The 19550-nt window shown below is 46.2% G+C and overlaps 3 protein-coding genes and 1 long non-coding RNA gene across 14 annotated transcripts in view; 3 read left to right on the top strand and 1 right to left on the bottom strand.

Moving 5' to 3' along the window:
- The window catches only part of coro2ba (coronin, actin binding protein, 2Ba), a 32743-nt gene extending 30626 nt beyond the window's left edge, over nt 1-2117 (top strand). For 2 of the 3 annotated variants that reach the window (XM_058088649.1, XM_058088648.1), the window contains one exon: nt 130-2117. Coding sequence is in view for 2 of the 3 variants with exons in the window: in XM_058088648.1 (XP_057944631.1) it covers nt 130-249 (120 nt within the window). In the remaining variant the exon portion in view is untranslated. The remainder of the gene's footprint in view (nt 1-129) is intronic. The other variant, XM_058088647.1, reaches the window with a different exon arrangement.
- An 868-nt stretch (nt 2118-2985) lies between these two features.
- anp32a (acidic (leucine-rich) nuclear phosphoprotein 32 family, member A) lies at nt 2986-7910 on the bottom strand. Of its 6 annotated transcripts, none has more exons than XM_058088651.1 (7): nt 7739-7904; nt 6046-6195; nt 5863-5985; nt 5455-5656; nt 4506-4612; nt 3906-3975; nt 2990-3834 (listed from the first exon to the last, which is right to left on the bottom strand). In XM_058088651.1, exons 1-7 carry the CDS (start codon nt 7790-7792, stop codon nt 3770-3772), a joined length of 771 nt encoding a protein of 256 aa, XP_057944634.1. In that variant the 5' UTR covers nt 7793-7904; the 3' UTR covers nt 2990-3769. The 6 variants fall into 6 exon arrangements, 4 of the variants coding, with proteins under 4 accessions (XP_057944634.1, XP_057944635.1, XP_057944633.1 ...); XM_058088652.1 differs by having other exon boundaries at nt 2990-3837; nt 6046-6211; nt 7739-7894; XM_058088650.1 differs by having other exon boundaries at nt 2991-3837.
- LOC131139248 (uncharacterized) lies at nt 6950-8896 on the top strand. Its single transcript, XR_009132208.1, has 2 exons — nt 6950-7015; nt 8467-8896. It is a non-coding gene; the product is annotated as an uncharacterized LOC131139248 (long non-coding RNA).
- A 1767-nt stretch (nt 8897-10663) lies between these two features.
- glceb (glucuronic acid epimerase b) overlaps nt 10664-19550 on the top strand; it is a 40657-nt gene continuing 31770 nt past the window's right edge. For 3 of the 4 annotated variants that reach the window (XR_009132250.1, XM_058089186.1, XM_058089188.1), the window contains exon 1: nt 10664-10819. The gene's annotated coding sequence lies outside the window, so the exon portion shown is untranslated. Of the gene's footprint in view, nt 10820-18994; nt 19172-19550 lie in introns of those variants that run through there. The other variant, XM_058089187.1, reaches the window with a different exon arrangement.

A 19550-nucleotide genomic window follows, 5' to 3' on the forward strand; every position in this document is an offset into this window, starting at 1 on the left:
GCGTTCTTGTGACGCGGCGTTCTTGTGACGCGGCGCTCCTGTGACGCGGCGTTCTTGTGACGCCGCGTTCTTGTGATGCCGCGTTCTTGTGACGCGGCGTTCTTGTGACGCGGCGTTCTTGTGATGCAGCTCCTGCGGATGTTCTTCCGGCAGCAAGACGAGCTGCGGCGGCTGAAGGAGGAGCTGACCACCAAGGACGTGCGAATACGCCAGCTGGAGCTGGAGCTCAACAACATGAAGAATGTTTGACCTCTGACCTCGCCACCCGCTCTTCCTCCTGCGGCACGCCCCCCCCCTCCACGTTCGCCTAATTCCTGTCCTGACTCGCGTACGGTACGCTCCGCCGTGTGCTGATGTTTTCCTGACTGCGTCACGGCGTGGGGGGGTCAGGGGGTCGGGGGGCCACCTAGCGCCACATGGACTGGGACAGATGTTTACGGGAATAAGAATCCTTGCCATCAATTAGCGAGCACGTTTTGTCCAACTGTCAGGATTTTATGTCAGCTTCTACTCCACTAAGAAACCTCCGTCGCTCCGTCGCTTTTCTTCTCCTTGAGGCCATTTTGGAGGATCGAGAGATAACCGACTGTTTCGCCCCCTGGAGGCCTTGAAGCGTACGGCGACGTCTTCGCTACACCATCATCGTACGCCAGGACTCCGCCCCTCCATTGGATCAACGTTTGGCCCAACATCCTCCATCCCGATGTCAGACACGCCTTGCCTTTTCTGTGCTGGGGGGGGGGGTGACATGCACCTCATGGGACACGCCCCTTTTAGCCATCTGAAGAACTCCAACAGGGTTTTACACGTTCGACGTATTATACGTCATATTATATCTATATTATACGTTATACATCATATGATACTATATTATACATTATATTATGTTATATTATAATGTATAATATATATTATATATCCAGCGGTGCCCCATTCCTGATCTCTTATTGATCCTTCAGATCATCAAAGAAAGGTAAATATTAAATAATATTAAATATTAGTCAGGACCACACAAAGAAACACAAAATGCCGTTTTTTCTTCTTAATGGAGAAAACAATCCAAAGCTTTATCGCCGTGTGGAAAAGCGACTGCACCGTGTAAAAAGCGAACTTCCGTAACTTCCGAGTCGGAGTAGAAAAGGTTCTAAAGGCGTTTCTAAAGTTTTGGGACCAGAAATGTTGAAAACACGGAAGAGTTAAATATGATTTAATAAAGATTTATTAGTCTGGAAAAGGTCATAAATCCATTTCTAAAGCTTTGGGACTCCAGCAAACCACAGTGAGAGTTATTATCCATGAATGCTGAAAACATGGAAGAGTGGTGGACCCTCCCAGGAGTGGCCCCCCCCCCCAAAACAGAAGTGCAGGCCTCACTCGCCTCAGTTAAGGTCAGACTTCATGACCCCACCCTGAGAAAGACTCCGGGCAAAGACGGCGTTCCAAGAGCAAAGAACATGAAGGATGGTTTCCAATTGGCCGGGAACCATCTTGATGATCCCCAAGACCTTTGGGAAACACTCTGTGGTGGGACCAGTCAGAAGGGGTGTGTCCCAGTACGGACCATGGAATGTTGTCTCCCTCTTTAAAAAGCACAGGAAAGGGAAAGGAAGGCGTGGCCGCGTCCCACCAAGGATTGTGGAGGACGGCCGGACCAAGACTACATTTCCTTGAAGGAGCGTACGGATGGAGGATGTGAATCCCAGGCGGCCCAAACAGGAAGACGGAACCTTCTGTCCATTTTCTTCTATTTACCTGGGAAGGCCTGGGAAGGCCTGGGAAGGACGGCCATGATTCCAGTGGCGTTGCACTCGGTTATTCCACCCCACCCATTCCTCCCCGTTAAAGCTTCCAATGTTTGATCCGGGGGTGGGGGCTAAGTGCTGCTGTAAATGGGCCTGGGGGGTCCATTTAGTTGCCGCGTGTATGCCTGCTATGAGCGTGTCCGCCATGTTTACTCCTCCATCTGCCATTTTGATGAAGAGAACCTTCAGTTCTCCGTTCCTCAACGGACGTCTGTTGTCCTCCCGTAGAGGCTGGTAGTCGCAGCCAAAGAGACGCTCTTGGCCAACTTGGATCCTCTTAGACGCGCTGTAGACCCCCCCCCCCCCCCCCCCCCGCTGTGTTTTAGTAAAGCTTGACTCTTCCAAACAACCTGGATCACTGCTCAGCGTTTATTCTTCACCGGCTTGACGGGAAGGCTGAAGCGTACACAACAGCAAACTCCACACGGAGATGGCCGAGGGGGAATCGAACCCCGGGTCTCCTAGCTGTGTGGCCTGCGCACTAACCACTCACACGAGTAAAAAAAGTGACACAAATAAAGTCATAAATTTACAAGAAAAAAGTTGTTAGATTACAGGAATAATGTTGTAATTTACGGGAATACATTAATAAACTTATGAGGAAAAAAAGCTGCACATTTACAAGAAAAAAAAGTTTAAATTACAAGAAAAATTCCTAAATGTGTCAGTAAATTTCTGATGTAATTTTACAAGAATTAATTCATACATTTACAGGAAAAAAGTATTAAATTACAAGAAAAGCATTCAATTCACGAGAAAAAAGTAAACACATGGGCAAATTTTGGACTTTATTTTCGTAAATAAACTTGCAACGTTCGGTTCCAGGCATCGCCGGAGACAGCGCTGATGTCAGTGACCTTTGACCTTAAGTTCACATTTATGAGAATAAAGCATTTAGAGACAAAAAAAGCAATAAATTATTGTAAAAATAGACACATTTGGAGAATGAAGTCATAAATTTGAGAAAAAAGTTAAGGTTAGGGTTAGGGTACATATACAAGAAAGAAGGGATACATTTCCAAGAACGTCCTAAATTTGGGAGACTAAAGTCCGGGATGGATGGATGGATGATGTTAACTTTGGTAGTTTTGTTGAAAGAAAGAAGCCACACGCTCCCAAATCTATAAAAAGGGTTTTATTGAGGGGAATGGGATGGGGAAGGAAGGTGGTTTACTAATCCATATATATATATATATATATATATATATATATATATATATATATATATATATATATACACACACACGTCATATTCCAAATCCTAACTGACTTCACTGCACACGTTTGCGGCATCAGCAACCTTCACGTGGCCTCCACAGCGTCTCCAGCAAGGAAGGAGGGACGAAGCCGCAGAGAATGGTCACATGGTCTGTGTGGGTGATGTGTGTGTGTGGGGGGGGGGGGGGGGGGTACTGTCTTGACCTAAACATCATTCATATCTTATGACGACGTACTGTCTGCTTTGACATCAGTTACACGTGTTCAATGTCTGCCGCCACCGAGAAGATACAAAAAAATAGATTTGGTGATTATTTACAAGAAACACGTCATATCCCAACTATGAAGGTGATGGTGGCGTCGGGGGGGTGGGGTGGGGGGGGTCATACACGAGGTGTACATCAGGGCAGCGTGCCAGGACACGGATCTTTAAAAAAAAATGTGGAACAGATGAGCTAGCCCAGTCGTAGCAGTCGAGGCGCTCTTTCCTGTTTCAACTTCAACACGCCATCGTGATTCACACGCGGGTGTAGAGAACCCACAAGGAAGGTGGCTTCAAAAGGAAAGTCGTATCCTCGCCTCGTTTTAGCTTCCAAGACGTGTCGGCAACCCTGCTGGCGTCAGGAGCATCAAAGGTGACAAAGCTGCAAAGAACCAAAGCTGTCCTACTGCGGGGAAAGACACCGGGAGGAAGACCAGGACCAAGACCAGGAGGAAGACCGGGACAAAGACCAGGACGCAACACCGACTCAGTCGTCGTCATCGTCTCCTTCTTCATCCACTTCCCTTTTTCTCTTCTGACCCCGCTCTTCCTCTGCTGGAAGACAGCAAAACACGTCAGGACGCCAGGAAGCACGTTTGCCATCACATCCACACTCCGCTCACCCTCCTCCTCCTCGTCTTCCTCGTCCTCCTCGTCTACGTCTCGCTCTTTCAGGTCATCCTCCTCTTCCTCCTGACGATCACATGCTGGCGTTATTACAACCTTCAGTGACATCCTCTACCTCACCAACCGCTCCAGCAGGTAAATATTCCCTGGAGAACATCCCGCCCATCCCAACACGCCACATCCGTCTACGTCCGTTCCACCTAGAAGATGTCTGAATTTACAAAAAAAAACCTAACTGACTTTACATGAGACATGTCTCCATTTTGCAAGGAGAACATTGGAATTCTGGGAAAAAAAAGAAAAGACTTTAACATGAAAACGTCTGAAATCTGCAAGAAAAAAAGCAGAATTTTACAAGATTTTGAAACAAAAAAATCCAGATAAGTCTGGACTTATTCAGGAATTGTGTATTATTTGCCTCCCCAGTCCAACTGGAGGCGGGATAGGTGGAATGTTGAGATGTTTGATGAGGGATGTGACCAGAGCAGATGGTCCATGAGAAGAACACAAGATGTGAACATTTTATCAGCGTTCAGTCAGAACTCAGGACCAGCGTGGAGGAGACGAATAAAAGGTTTCCATCATTCCGGTCTCACCTCTCCGCTAAGGCCCTCCTCTTCATTCTCATCTTCATCTTCCTCTCCATCTTCCTCGTCCTCATCTCCCGCTGCAGCGTCGTCATCGTAGTCTTCCTCGTCTAAATCTGGGTGAAACCACGTGCTGTGGTGTAAGACCAGCCGTGCAGCACAACAATCCCACCCATTCCTGGGAATGGGGACATCACAGCCATACATCTGATAAGATGGAAAATAGCTCCCATCATGGAAAAACATTCTACGTATCAGCAAATCAAGCGCTCCTTTTTTAACGACCTGACATGACTTCCCTGAGCTCACCTTAAAGGAACTACACATGCATGGTATCTTCTTCTTCTTCTTCTTCTGCTTCTAAAGAGCTTTGGTGCAGATAACCCTAGAACTAGAACTTCTATAAGTTTATCCTTTGGATGGAAGTGTAATTTGTCCTGGTTTTTCCCAATCAACACCAGAACCAATATCATGACATACCAGCACATCACTACTACCAGGAGAACCAGAGGATGGAGGGGGAGGAGCCGCCTGTTGTGGCCCAGCAAGGTGCACCGTATTCGGGCAGCTGCCCCAAGCAACCGGCGTGCCGCCACGGAGGTCACAAGTAGCGAGCCAAAATGTCTTCCCCGGAAAGTAAATGTTTGTTTACAGGTGAGTTCAGGAAGTTCCCACAGTTCCCTTATCGGCACATGCAGGAGGAAAAAGGAGCGCTTGATTTGCTCACAGTGTGTGTAATCTCACCCCATTGGGGTGTTTTTTTACATCATCGGTTATCCGAGCCATTTTTCGTCTTATCAGATTTATCTGTTATGATGTCCTACTTCCCTCACCTGCACAGTTCAGGTAACCTCGCCTCATTGGAGCGTTTTTATTTTGACGTTATCAGACGGATAGATTTGACACCATGATTCAGTTTCCAAATCCTTCCTATTAGCCTTCACGTAAGCAAACCTACCATCCTCATCCTCCTCATCATCATAGTCCCAGCCTTCGGGGTAAAGCTCGGAGTCGGAATCCGGTGCCTCTTTGTCGTTTTTGTCGTATCCATCCAAATAGGTGAGCTGCGGAAGTAGCTTGAAAACGTTCTCTCTGTACTCGCTCTGGTTGGTCACCTCGCAGTTGAACAGGTCCAGGCTCTTCAGGGCGCCCAGGTCCTTCTGCACAAAAACAGCGTTCAACCAGCAACCTATGGATTCTCCACATCGGGTGTCCCGGCGCTCGCCGGGTTAAACCATGAGCATATTTCTCCTCCGGGAAAACTACATGACGCTACCGGGACGTAGTTCAATTCCACTGAAATCCAACCGAAGCCGGGCCGTGAGCGGAGGAGCGCTGTTCCCGTCTGGTTGGAGCTCCAACTCACCAAAGGTTGGATGGTGCTGAGGTCTTTGATCTTGTTGCCGCTGAGGTTGAGATGGGTGAGGTTGGGGCATTTCTCCGCCAACACGTCCAAGCCTCCCGAGATCTTGTTGTCGCCCAGTTCCAGCTGAGGGCGACGCAAAGCATCACCACGTGCACGGCCTTGGCGGAAGAACGGAAAACCAACCTTCTTGAGTTTTCTCAGCTTGGGCAGGTCCGCCACTGTGGTCAGCCCCACGCGGATCGTGCTCAGTAACTCCAGCTCCTCGAATTCATCCGTGAGGCCCTCCATCTTGCCGTCGTTGGAGCAACAGTTGTCCAGGACGAGCTTCTTCACCTACACGGCAGACAAACTGACATCACGTCAATGGCCGTTTGTGCTGGCGTGGGGGGGGCTGGGTGAACCAAAAACGGACAAAAAATTCCGCAAAACTGCACAAACGACGAGGGACTATTTTGTTTTCATTCAGAGAATGTTGGGGGCTGATTACGTAACATCATTAATTAATAACGTAACTAACTAATTTGGTTTAATTTAGCGTTTATTGCACAAATGGAGAGGGACCAAATGCTTTCATTCTGAGCATGTTGAGGGGGGGGGGGCTGACAGTGTGATAGCCCAAAACTTAATAATAACTCATAATGTCTGACAGCACAAACGTCATTTTAGTTGCACAACCGCCACACAAACAACAAAAATCTGTAATAACTACAAAATGCAAGCGGCACAAATGTTCATTTCAATTACACAGACGAAGGGGACTATTTGATGTGGTGGAGGGCCAACATGACGTAGTTTGACTCTTCAATATACTCGTATGCCACAGCTCTCACTTTGTTGCATAAATAGATATTATCAGTTTGTCAATACTATTTCAAATCAAGGGGGGTTAAAACATGCCCCCCCCCCGACAGAATGATAACCAAGAACCGCAGCTCCCCTGGGAGCTATTTTAGTTATCAGCGACATCACATGACCTTACAAAATGTTATTGTACGTTGAGCGGATTGATATTCACATGAGTGATGCGTCCTTCAGCACGACAACCAATCAGCACCGAGAACCGGAAGTTAAAAGAAATAGACCCGCATGCTATTCCTCCGCTCACGGCGATCATTTGGTTTCGACGAGAGATTTATCCCACTAACATTACATTGTGAGTAGGAGGGGCAGCTAAAGCCGATTACTGTGCTGTTTGGTGTAGCTTTTTCTACAACAAATCGATTAATATAGAATCCGTAGGCCGCTATTAATAACCAGGTATTATGCATCTTTGTGCTGAATAAACGCGGCGTTCCGACTGCTTCGAAGTCCCTTTTGCACGGCAGTAAAATGGCGGCGTGTCCTAGTTGTAGAAAATTCGACAACAACGCGCGTCGCTTTTCAGTGTTTTCATTTAAAAGGGCTACCAATACGAACGCAAGGCTGGCAGTTGGTGTAAGAAATGTGTGTCGTTGTACTTAAGTCGTCTTGGTTGCGGTGCTTTTAGGTGACACGTTCCGTTTACAAGTTTACACGTTTCCGGTTTCAAGCAGCACAGGGGGCTCCGGTGCCGGACAGGCGACACCAATAACGGCGCCGATGTGGGCTCGTTCGCAGATGAATTTAAAAAAGTTACTCATATGGCCTCTCATGCCGCTCGCCTCGTTGTCAAATAGTCCCTTACGACCAAGGCACCGGCGGCACCTGTCGCCATGTTCGCATCAACGTCAACAGACGTCCGCCACATCCTCCGACTTGGCAAACTTTGTATCTCTCTCTTTCTTTCTCTCTCTTTCTCTATCTCTCTCTCGCTCCACCGCGCCAAGGCAGCACACGACAGCTGTCCCCCATTTGGGCGCGAGGAAGCATACACACATTCATCCGGATGTCAACTTACGTCTGACGGAGTGCGGTTCCGCAGTTCCAGATGAATTCTTTTCTTCATCTCCATCCTGGATCAGCGCGCCCTTTGACTCCCACTTTGAGTAATTAGCACAAAAGCTCCTGGCACCTCCGGAGCAACGCTGCTGCGCGTCATGCAAACTTGATCCGCTGATGTGGGCGGGAGCGCGGGGTTTGGATTGTCGTCATTGCTGGCCAATGGGAGTCGTCGATGGAGGAGCGAGCTGATCTACATCCAGACGAGCCAATGACGTGGCTGTCACAAAACGGGGTGGGGTTTTGTTGTCAAAGCCTGAACGTTGGAGCCTCGCTGTCACTTGGATCAACTATTTACTCTGTTACACCGTGAAACCACGCGCCAAGCCAATCTTTTAACATCGTGATAATACAAATATTTATAAATAATACATGTCACAATAATTGCTAGAGTTCACACACCCTGAATTTACTCGTAGGAGTGACTAGTCTGTTCAATTGAAAGAGTCGTTTCAGTGAATCGGGACTCACTGGTACTCGTCTCTAACTCGTTCACTGATTCACCCCTACCACCATTTGCTGCAAAATTAAAAAGGTAATCAGGAAGTCGAGTGAATTGACCACCTGAAGCACGCAGGTTTCTGTGCTGTGTGAAGGGTGACCTCAAGTGAATAAAGTATCCGATTCACTTATGTGAGTGACTCATAAGAACTCATTTATGCATTTTCTACCGCTTTTCCTCACGAGGGTCATGGGGTGCTGGAGCCAGCTGTCTTCGGGCGAGAGGTGGGGTCCACCCTGGACCGGTCGCCAGCCAATCACAGCTCATGGGAACTCATGATGGTAAAAAGGAGTTTCCCATCACCACTGTCACTGTCACCTCGTGATAAGTCTTTCTCAAGCGATACTGCAAATTTTCATAGCGTTCTGACACCAAAGCAAATAAAGGTTCAGTGAACAATTTCACCACTCTTCCATGTTTTCACCATTTGTGGATAATGGCTCTCGCTGTGGTTTGCTGGAGTCCCAAAGCTTTAGCAATGGATGTATTCCCTTTTCTAGACTAATAAATCTCTGTTAAGTCAAGTTTTAACAAAGAGGGCAAACACTTCTTCACACAGGGCCATTTAGCTTTAGATTTTGTCTCCTTTAATAATAAAGTTTCATTTAAAAAGTGCATTTTGTGTTCATTTGTGTTGTCATTGACATTTAAGTGCAATAAGGAAGGGGGCAGACACTTTCCACACCACTGTATATGGGAGTGGTATTTTTAACAGACACATGTAGAGAAAGACATGACAAGTGTTGCTACTGAGTTGAGAATTTAGGATTTTAGGGCATGAAAAGCTGGTATGGTTGTTTCCATTTCCCGTGTGGAGCCACTTGGAGGTAAGATGGCGCCGCAGAGGCCCGTGCTCTTGCAAAAGGTTTAATGTTCCACAAGAGGGTGATGTGTATTAAGTAGACAAACATCTCCAATGTATGCTACGGTATCAATGAGAGATGGAATATTTGGCAAAATCCTTTCCCTGGTATCTTCACGGACGATTCAAGTCATGAGACACTTGAGCGCGTCACCAAGCCCAGAATAGACTTAAATGCCCCTAAAGGACGCCAATGCCGCCTGCCCTTCATTCATGTTGTACTGGAGAGCAGAAGAACCTCCTCGCTTGCTTCATGTAGCTCCTGCAAATGAAACTGAAGTGCAAGAACAACGAGAGCTCTGTGAGCCGTCGCGTTCATTATTCATGATCATTGATTGTGGCAGGTTGGAGACACTTCCTTGTAACGCGACACCCGCCCAGGACGGGCGGGTGAACACATTCATCTCCTCTGTCTGACCAACCTTGCTCCCAACACTTCTTCATGTCCGCTACCACCCCGGGTTGCCAGCAGATGGTGGGAAACTCAATTCCCGCCACCCCCAAACGTCCTCTGCAGATTTTGGATCATCATTTGCAAGAAAGTCAGCGTTGCAATTATTCCATGAGATCGGACTCCAGAGCCTTCCTCTGCGATCATCTGGTTTAATGAAGAACAATGAAGAACCTGTCATACATCGTACGGATGTGGCCCTGGTAACCAACAGTAGTAGCGGTCGTGGCTCAGCAGCATGTGGTCCAAATCTGATAACATTTCAATAGCTCCGATAACCAATCATTAAAAACATTTTACAGCCTGCCGTAACTTCCCATGAGCTCACTGGTAAACAATCGCTTTCCCAGGAAGACATTTTTCAAAAAGTGTAAAAAGTTTGCCAAAGACTGAAGTGGCGTCACACGGGCCGCTCGGAGCGTGTGCCTGAATGCAGTGCACCTCGTCGGCCATGGTAATAGTAATGATGTGGTAGTGGTTATATATAGTGTTAATTGATACTGTATGGGTTTTGAGTAAAAACATTTGGTAGTTTTTTGCAATTGGTATTTGTCTCTGTGGATTCATTCACCTATCCTGCTGCTGCTACCCAAATTAGGTAACATGGCATTAAACATCCCCCCTTTCCACTTCCCTTTCCGGTCTGAGGTGCTGGCTAGCTAAGGCCGAGCCGAGCACTCGAACCCGGGAACTGGCGTCACTTTAAACACTTCCAGATCCCAGCCAATGGCAGAGTAGGGCGGGTCATCGTTGCCGCCTTTCTTCGTGATGGTAAGTCAGTGAACGTACTGTAATCTGTAAACTGTAATCTGTGACCACAACCAGGGGCATTACGGTACTATGGTGTCACAATAAAAAATCACTTATTGAGTGACTCATAAAAACTTGTTTCGGTGTAAGGAATCGAGTTTCGCATCATTATTTATTATTACAACGTCCGTAGAGCGGTCACGTGTTCGTGGATTGTTGACATAGAAATGTAGCATTCTGATTGGTCGACGGGGTTCTCGTTTTGCCTCGCGATATTTGCAAATCTTTGCAGCTCACAGGCAGATCCTCCACGGCTGCCTCTGTGCTCAGTCGCTGTTGTGCCGGAGAGGCGGTGCGATCACCCCGTCCTTCAGCGGCTGCTTGCGCCTGCTTCAGTGTGGATCTTCGAAGCTAACCTCCAGACGAACACAGCAAGATTAAGCTCTGCGCCGTTTATCACCTTTAAATGCTGCAGGTAAGGTGGACATCAGTACGTGTTGGGTTTTGTTTGGCTTCCTCTAGTTGGAGCACACTTAGATTTAACGACCCCCCTCAAAAAATCATAATCATCATGGAAAATCGCCACTTGTCTTCTCCGAAACAGCATCTTGTTCGTATGGCTTCGCCGTCCTTTACGTGTAACATGTTGTGGGTGTGTGCCGGTGGAAGTACAGCAGAAGAAGAAGAAGGCAGGAACTTCAAAGCTCCTTCAGCGTCCCCGGGATGCAAAGCCCCGTTAGCTTGAATGCTAACGACACGTCTGCATGGTGATCCACTCTGGTTCACTTGCATCATTCCTTCATTGCTTCTTCTTGCTTCTTGTTACCTCGTCGGGAGGCTGGCCCTTTGTGGTTTAGACTCCTTGGGGGGAACTTGGTGTGTGTTTGCCCCGGCGATGCATGCTAGCTACACCGGGGTAGCGGTCTCAACTTATCCCCTCGATCTTTCACTTTGTTCCCAAAATGCATGATAGCAACATGAGCGAATAAGCAGTACAATTATACTAACTGTACTCTAAGATTCCTGATATCCACTTCTTTATAGATGTATAAATAAATATACAGTATTCAGGAAGCCTAAGGTCCCCAATAGGTGGCCCGCAGATCACTTCAGGCCCGCCAGACATCTCCAAAATAATAACTTCGGGATGCGTGATAATTAACAGGCAGATATGAGGGAAATATGATGGCATACAAATAGATTAGAAATAGCTCAGATAGCCGACTATGTTTTGAAAAGGTGAAAATACCCGTATAGTGCGGGTGAGAACATCAAGCGCTCCTTTTTTCTTCTGCTTGTGACGTTAACGACCTGCCGTGACTTCCACCAAGCTCACTTGTAAACAAACATTTCTCACGTTCTACGGTGGGGGTGGGGTGGGGGGGTATTGAACACCTGACACACCAGCGCCATGGGGTTTGAAAAGAGACTGTGCCCGAATACGGTGCACCTCGCTGGGCCACAGCAGGTGGCTCCTCCCCCTCTAGACGCTGGTTCTCCTGGTGGTGGTGGTCATATTTCACCATATTTCACCATATTTCACCAGGACCAACCAACAGGTACACTTGGTCAAATCCTAATTAGGTTCAGCCCTTCTTACCTCCAGGTACACAAACTACACTTATGTCTACATTGAAAACGTGGGTATCGTTACCATATATTACCATATATTACCATATTACCATATATATAACAGATATATGTATTTCTTATTTTATTTTAGTTTGTTTCAGATCATCAAACAAATGTAAATATTAATGACAACACAACTGCACACAAACTGCAGTTTGGGGGATCATCAAGATGTTTTCTGGAGACCAGCCTTAATGTTCTTTTTGGTCTTGGTCGTCTTTGTTATGGTGGACTCATGAAGACTGACCTTCACTAAGGCAAGTGAGGACTGCACTTGTTTGGATGTTGTTGTGGGGCCTTTTGTGACCTCTGGGATGAGTTGTGCCTGCGCTCTTGGGGTCGTTCTGGTTGGCCGACTGGCAATACACCGACTGCGTGCGGCCATGATGCTTAGAGTGCTGATTCAGGAAGTGGAGTGGAAGTGGAGTATACGCTAATACCAGCTTTGGAAGTGTTCTGCAGTGTTCTGTGATGTTTTGATGTGACAGATTGAAGTAAGTTTTATCAAGTGTAGAAATACTACAGCTCCCAGATGAGGCCCAAGTATGTACCAAAATGTTTCTCTTCTAATTTGGCGGGTGCAGCTTCTATTCAGCTTCTATTCTATTCAATTGACGGTGTAGCTCCCACAGACATGCCAGGAAATTCCATGTTTAGTCCCTCCCACTTTTCTCGCCCCGCCACCTCAGCACATTGGGGCTCGCCCCACTATTTGAGAAGCACTGCCTTCAGGACAAGTCCTAACGTTTGCTGGTCACGTGCCCGTGCATGCTCTGTGCATTCTTGCCAGTATAACAATATATCGTAATATATGCTGTTCTTCACAAGTTGAGCGTGTACTTGTGGGTGGAGTGTGAGATTGTGCTGGTCTCTGTGCATCGTGATATGCTAAACCGTTTCCTACCGCTTATCCTGGTCGCAAAACGTGAGTTTGTCCCTGCGTATTCAATACCACGTTAAAAATATACATGCTCGCCATCTTCTTTTTTTCAAACCGATACCAACTTTCTGCCCCATCGAACACAAAACAGGAAACACCAGAATCACTACGATGCCTGGGCTTGCTGTCCTGCCGCCGTGTTTGAAAAGTGCAAAAAGCCAGCCAGCGACCTCCGTGGCAGCACAGCGGCCGCTCGGAGCACGTGCCTGAATACAGTGCACCCTGCTGGGCTACAGCAGGTGGCTCCTCCCCCTCGATACTTTTACTGATGAGGGGTATGGGAGTAGTCATGTCATGATGTTTGAATGGGGGCAAATCAATCAAATTCTATTTTGTTCCAGTCCTTCTTCCCTCCAGATGCCCAAAGTACATTTCCATCTACTTTAAAATGGGTTGATAGTCAGACTTGAGTACAAAGTGTAAAGTAGCATGTTGTTCCATGTCGCTAACGACTCAGCGGCTCTTTTATTCGTCTGTGTTAGCTTTTGGCACAGCGTTGGATGATTCAAGGCCCCCTGGGAGGGACTAATGTTGTCCAACCGAGTCCTTTGACCCGCACAGTGCAGGCAGCCTTGGACCTCGAAGGCAACACACGCGCTGCTTTTGTGTGTGTATTCTGAAGCATTTTACTCCATGCTTCTACTGCATTTGCTCCAATACGAGATAGAAACAACTTCATCCACAAGGACGTCGCAAGGTTAGCCCCACTGTGGACAACCAGGAAGTCAGGACTGGTTGTTTTTCCAAGGGCTGTATTTCTAATCTGGTTTTGCCGTACAGAACCACAATGATACCCGTGGCGTCCGAGCTTGTACTGCGCATGCAGCCAATCTTGATTTCTCTACTCAGCATTCGTTTTACATAGTATCAATAATTGAAAAGCTACTTTTTAAAAATGTACTCTATATTTAACTGTAGGTTGTGCCTTCTTCCTGTAGGTAAGAAGGACTGGAACAAATTAGGATTGACCAGGTCTACCTGGTGTTTGATCTCGCATCCAAGCAAAGCATTCATTAGTGCCTGCCGAGGTGCTGCAATGACGTCAGCCACCTGCTGGGCTCCTCTGGGTCCCTTTGACGGACAGAGGCAGCATTGCAGCTCCGTCCGTCCGTCCATCTAAACTCGTATTGGAGCACGTTTGTATGTTTCTTGGGTATAACTAAAGTGTTAAATTGCTGTGTGATGAGTTCAGCATTCTTTGTGAGACTGTTTTGTCATGTGGACATGTGTGGCTTATATATTTACAAATCTGTTTTTCCCTCAAAATTTTATGGGTGAATTTTATGGGTTATGTTTACTTTATTGAAAAACTCTTGACATTCCAGTAGCAATATGAAATACAGTCAGTTTTATTGCTTTTGATGTGGTGTACTGGCATTATTATGCCAGATATTATTATTACATTCATGAAATAATGGCTTCAAATTGTCAATAATAAATTATTGACAATAATTTGTGGGACAAATATTGTCCTGACAGGTCTACTCACTGTGGTCTTAAGATTGTAGCCTTAAGTTCCTGCCAGCCGAGTTCTCATGGACTGGTCTCCTACCACCCGTGTTTGGGATCCGTTCTGCCAACAGTCCATCCTCGCTCGCCGGTGTAGATAATATACGTATTTGCATTCGATGTATTAATAGCTACGCTATGAAGCGCTGGCATCTTGCGATTGGTCCATCAAGCCCCTTTTTGTTCCTCCGTGACTTTCACACTTGATTGGGATGAAATGAATTTCTCCTCCTTCAGCGAAGTGGCGTGTGACCTTGGCCGTGGAGATCTGTCAAGGTTTTATTGGATTTGCAGGCGTACTGAAGCAGACCGCGCTGTCGTGCTAAAGTGCACCCGATGCTAGTAGCAAGTAGCTAGCTCGCCCCGCAGACCAGCCAAAGTCAGACACTCACGCACCGTCCTATCAGGGATGGACGTTTAACCTTCCATGTCTTGGAGTGGGGGGGGGTGTATTGATGGTATGTTTCGGACCATCATAACACCATAACCATAACATGATTGTCCTACTAATTCTTGCCGATAAGTGACATTATTGACAACATCATTTTGAGATCATTACCTCATGGATGTAATGATGACATATGGCGTAATAATATATCAGTCAATTTGAAGTCTTTCATAGGGTTGGACCATATGGACCATATTATGGACCATATGGATCACGATAGGACAATATAACATTTCAATTGAGGGGAGTCCTGTATAAAAAGCCACAAACCTCGAACCATATCATCTCTTATATCAGAGGTAGGGAACCTATGGCTCGGGAGCCAGGTAGGGCTCTTTTGATGACTGTATCTGGCTCTCAAGCATTTCTTACCACAATAAAAAATTATTTTTGCTAACGTTTTAAAGTAAACCATCACAGAAATCACTGTTAAAAATAATATTCAAAATCAACAACTTTCTTATGCATTTTAATCCGTCCATCTATTTTCTACTGCAATAACGGCTGACCATATCCATCTGTCTTGATGATATTTTCCAGGTCAAACACCAAAACTTGATTATTACTGGGTAATGCTGTAGTCTACCTCGGTCATTGAGATGTCAACATGTAAATGTAAACTTTCCTCCTTTAGTCAAATAGCTAAAGCTGCAGAACCAAGCCTTCTGACAAAGATGGCCAAAAGAAGGAAATATACTGAATACGGTTCAAAACTATGCAGCAGCAGAAGTTGCATTAATGGCAGCAAGTATTTGATTTATTATTAGACACTGCGCTGCTCACGAAAGTGTGCTGGCCACACCCCCTTGGCGTGGGGTAGTGTGCCTGGTCTACATAATTAGAGCCCATTATATCTAAAACTGTTGGTCTTACATAAACATGCACACATTTTATTGCATTCAATGTTTAAAAAAATGTATATGGCTCTCACAGATACACATTTTAAAATATCTGGTCTTCATGGCTCTTGTAGCCAAAAAGGTTCCCGACCCCTGTCTTATATCTTATCTTATGAATGTGAGTATTCATTGGTAAGAAAGTGCCTTAGCATATGGAAGATATTCTTTATGCACCCTTGGTGGTTTAGGCAGACATGGGCAAACGGCGCTCTTAATTTGAAGGATGGTCACAGACGTGTGGGTATGGATAATGTATTTACGGCTAATACCAGCTACTTTAAAAAATAAACGTGCTTCTAGCGTTTTTTTTCACTCCGAACTTCCACGTTGTCAGCAGCGGCGGCACGGTAAAACCTTCCTTACAGGAAAGTATGCTCTCCATTTTGGGGCATCTTCCTGCTGTCGGGTTCGAGTACAGATACGTAAATGCATATTAGCAGCATTTACAATGGGGGAGGGCGGGGGGGGGGTTATCTCCGTCCCTTGGGGTCATGACAGAAATTAATTGAAAACCACTGAACGATAGCAACATAAACAAACTCAGTTTGTTTCACATGGAAATATCCGTTTATTTAGAAATAGAACACATCGACTATTTACACTATTTCACATTTGGAACTGAAGTGTGTGTGTGTGTGTGTGTGTATGTGTGTGCGTGAAAACTTACATGCTAAAATGCAGAGCCTCCTCCATGGTCGCTCACTTCCTCCTTCCTGTCAAGTGTGATTCTTCCATCCCCACTTCTGCCACCTTGTGGCCGTCTTCATAGTTTCCTATTGCGCTGAAGTGAAATCCATTAATGGAGTCGTTTGGCCTAAAAAAACCCAAAAAGACTTATGAATCCGTTATTAGGATCAGTCCTTTGAGTTTATAAAAATGTCAGAGCATGTCTTCTTGGCATAGAATGAGGTCATTTAGTTTTCAGTCTTCTGCACTCTGTGTGTATGCTAGAGGCCCCGCCTCCACCCACCAGAGACTGTTGGACTGACAAAAGGGCTCAGCCCGTTCGTGCCGTTGTTGTATGGAAGAAGACGGTGACCTCTCTCCCTTCCTGTTTGGGAAGAGAGTCACGCCCCCACACGGCAATCTATTCAATATCATCACTTCATTGTCATTCATTGGCCAATTAATTAGCGTCCCGGGCTGACTTGTTTTTTCGGAAAGAGCAATCTTGCCTGGCGGGACCTGGTGACACCGCTATAAACAAATGTGCTAAGTGGGGAAACAGAGTTCTCATCAATCTTCCAAAACCACCTCGCTTTCTCCGTCCCGTCACTGTGAAGTCTTGGCATTCGCCCGAGTCGACTTGAGCAAGGAAGGAATCACCTCTTGTACCCTTTTTGTTTCCTTGCCTTATATTTAATTCCTTCATATGTTCCAAGACCGAGGCCTACGTGTGTATACCATCAAAGGCTTTTTGCCAGCTTCCTTCTCTCTGCCAAAATCCTCTCTGAACGCCGACAGCACGAGCTGCTTAATATTCCCAACTCGTCGCCGGCCTTTTCACTCCGCTAACGGCTTGTGAAGCTGCAGGTCTTGTATTTGGGTGGAAGGCAGCTGGGGGACGGGCGTCCTTGCCCCCAATCTCACCGAGACGGCGCTCGCACGGTCAACGCTGCTCGACCCAGGGGTGTGGCCAAACGCGGTTTACCACCTTAGACCATACAGGACTTGTACGAGAACCAGACGAGATTTTAACGGAGAACGTGTGACCCTATTTAGCATATTTAGTGCTAATATGCTAATACGGTCATGGAAATCTTCAAGTTGAGGGTCGTGAGCTGAGGACAGGCCGTTCTGGTGTTCTAACGTTGTCGTGTTCATGGTATGATGTCATAATTCCCAATGATAATTATCATGCATCCCTGCCAGATATGCTAGGTTTATATTTAGCTAGCCGTCCCACCTGTACTCCCAGCTACTGCAGTAGATTGCTGTGATATGTTTGTTCATGTTGGTGTTTGCATCTTCACTTCCAATTCCTCACCTCTGCTGCACATTTGACCCTTTGACCCATAGCGTGACGCGGGCTGTCGGCGTCCATCACCGTATTCTACAAGAAGATCAGTGTGCCACCTCCCAATTACTACTTCTTTCCTTTCTTGGTTTTAGCTCATTTCCACAGCATTTCAGTCCAGCTCCCGTGTTTCATTCTAAGTGTTGATGTCACACCTTTTCAAAACGTTTCCGAATTCACCCGCAATGTCTACTGACATTGCATCATCTAGTTCAGGGGTGCTCATTAAGTCGATCGCGAGCTACCGGTCGATCGCGGAGGTGGTACTGGTCGATCGCTGGTCGATCGCGGCGTGACATTAAAAAAATATCATCCCAGCATCAATGCCGTCACTTGATTGACATACAGGGCAGCCATTCAGATGACAACTGAATGTTGCCCTTCGGGCGACCAATCAAATCAAACAACGTCTCTAAGTGCAGCAGAACTTACGATGTCAGCCTATCATCCATCCCCGTTACTTGATTGACATACAGGACAACCAGTCAGATGACAACTGAATTTTGACCTTTAGGTCACCGCTCATGCGTAAACAACGATGCAAAGTGCTAAGCTAGTCGGCGAATTGCGAGATTTTAAGCCCTCGCTAAAGTTTATGGTCACTAAAATGAGTGAAGGAGCTGGACCAAGTAAAAAGGCAAAAACTGGACCAAGTAAAAAGGCAAAAAACATATCACTTCCATACGGATATGGAATATTATACGGATATTATGATACGGATATTATCCATGACTGATAAACATTTGGAAGTGTGCTTGAGGCTGGCTATCAGCAGCTACTGTCCGGACTATGCATCCCTGGCTGGTTCAATTCAGTGCAAGTCATCAAAGTAAACTCAGGTAATTACAAAAAATGTTAATAGTTAATTATGTGTGTTTTGCAATATTGGCTCATTTGGTTATGTAAGGTACATCAACATACATTGTACGTACAAATAATCCTCAATACATTTGAAAATAAATAGATGTTTTGCATTTTTGTAGTGGGTAGATCATTTTGACTCGGTCATTTTAAAAGTAGCTCGCATGCTGAAAAAGTGTGAGCACCCCTGATCTAGTTGATTGTCGTTATTATTTCTTCCTAGCAATCAGGATAATAATGTCTAAACGTCCATTCAACAATATTTTCCTGTGTATTGCCAGCCTTGAAAAATGTGATGAAAGGTCTGTCAAACGACTCGGAATTCTGTTGTCCACTCCCCCCCCCCCCATCTCCCTTTGATGATGAGTATGCTTAATCTCTCACTCGGGTAATGAGCTGCTTTAATCCTCCAACTGGAGAGATACCACGCAGGCGCCGGAAAGCCGCTTACTCCACATCGGCCGTCCTCCAAGCAGGTTATCAGCCATGCAAATCCACGTTGATTTCCCTTCAACCCGTAGGTAAGACTTCCCGGTGTCACACGCAGCCTTTTAGTTGAGGGAGGACCGGAATGTTGGCGCTGATTGATGCCTCTTTCAGGAGCGACATCCGGACCGCCGTCGTCGGCTCAGCCGCTGTCCTTAACTCATTCAATCCCAGCCATTTTCCACGACTATGGCGATGTAAACATGGAACGTACCAAATGAAACATGAGACCCCCGTCTTTCAGAAAGACCTTTTCCCGTTCTTTCGTAATCAGCGGTAGAACATACGTAGGTACGTTTCAGGAAAATATCACTTCCTGACTCGGGAAGAAAGTTTCACTTTGACACAAATATTTGTTGCTGTTGGACTCTGCCTAAGAACCGTTGTAGGTACACTAAGTGTGCAAAGCTAAAT

Source organism: Doryrhamphus excisus, chromosome 12 (genome assembly GCF_030265055.1).
Source record: "Doryrhamphus excisus isolate RoL2022-K1 chromosome 12, RoL_Dexc_1.0, whole genome shotgun sequence".
Taxonomy (NCBI): Eukaryota; Metazoa; Chordata; class Actinopteri; order Syngnathiformes; family Syngnathidae; genus Doryrhamphus; species Doryrhamphus excisus.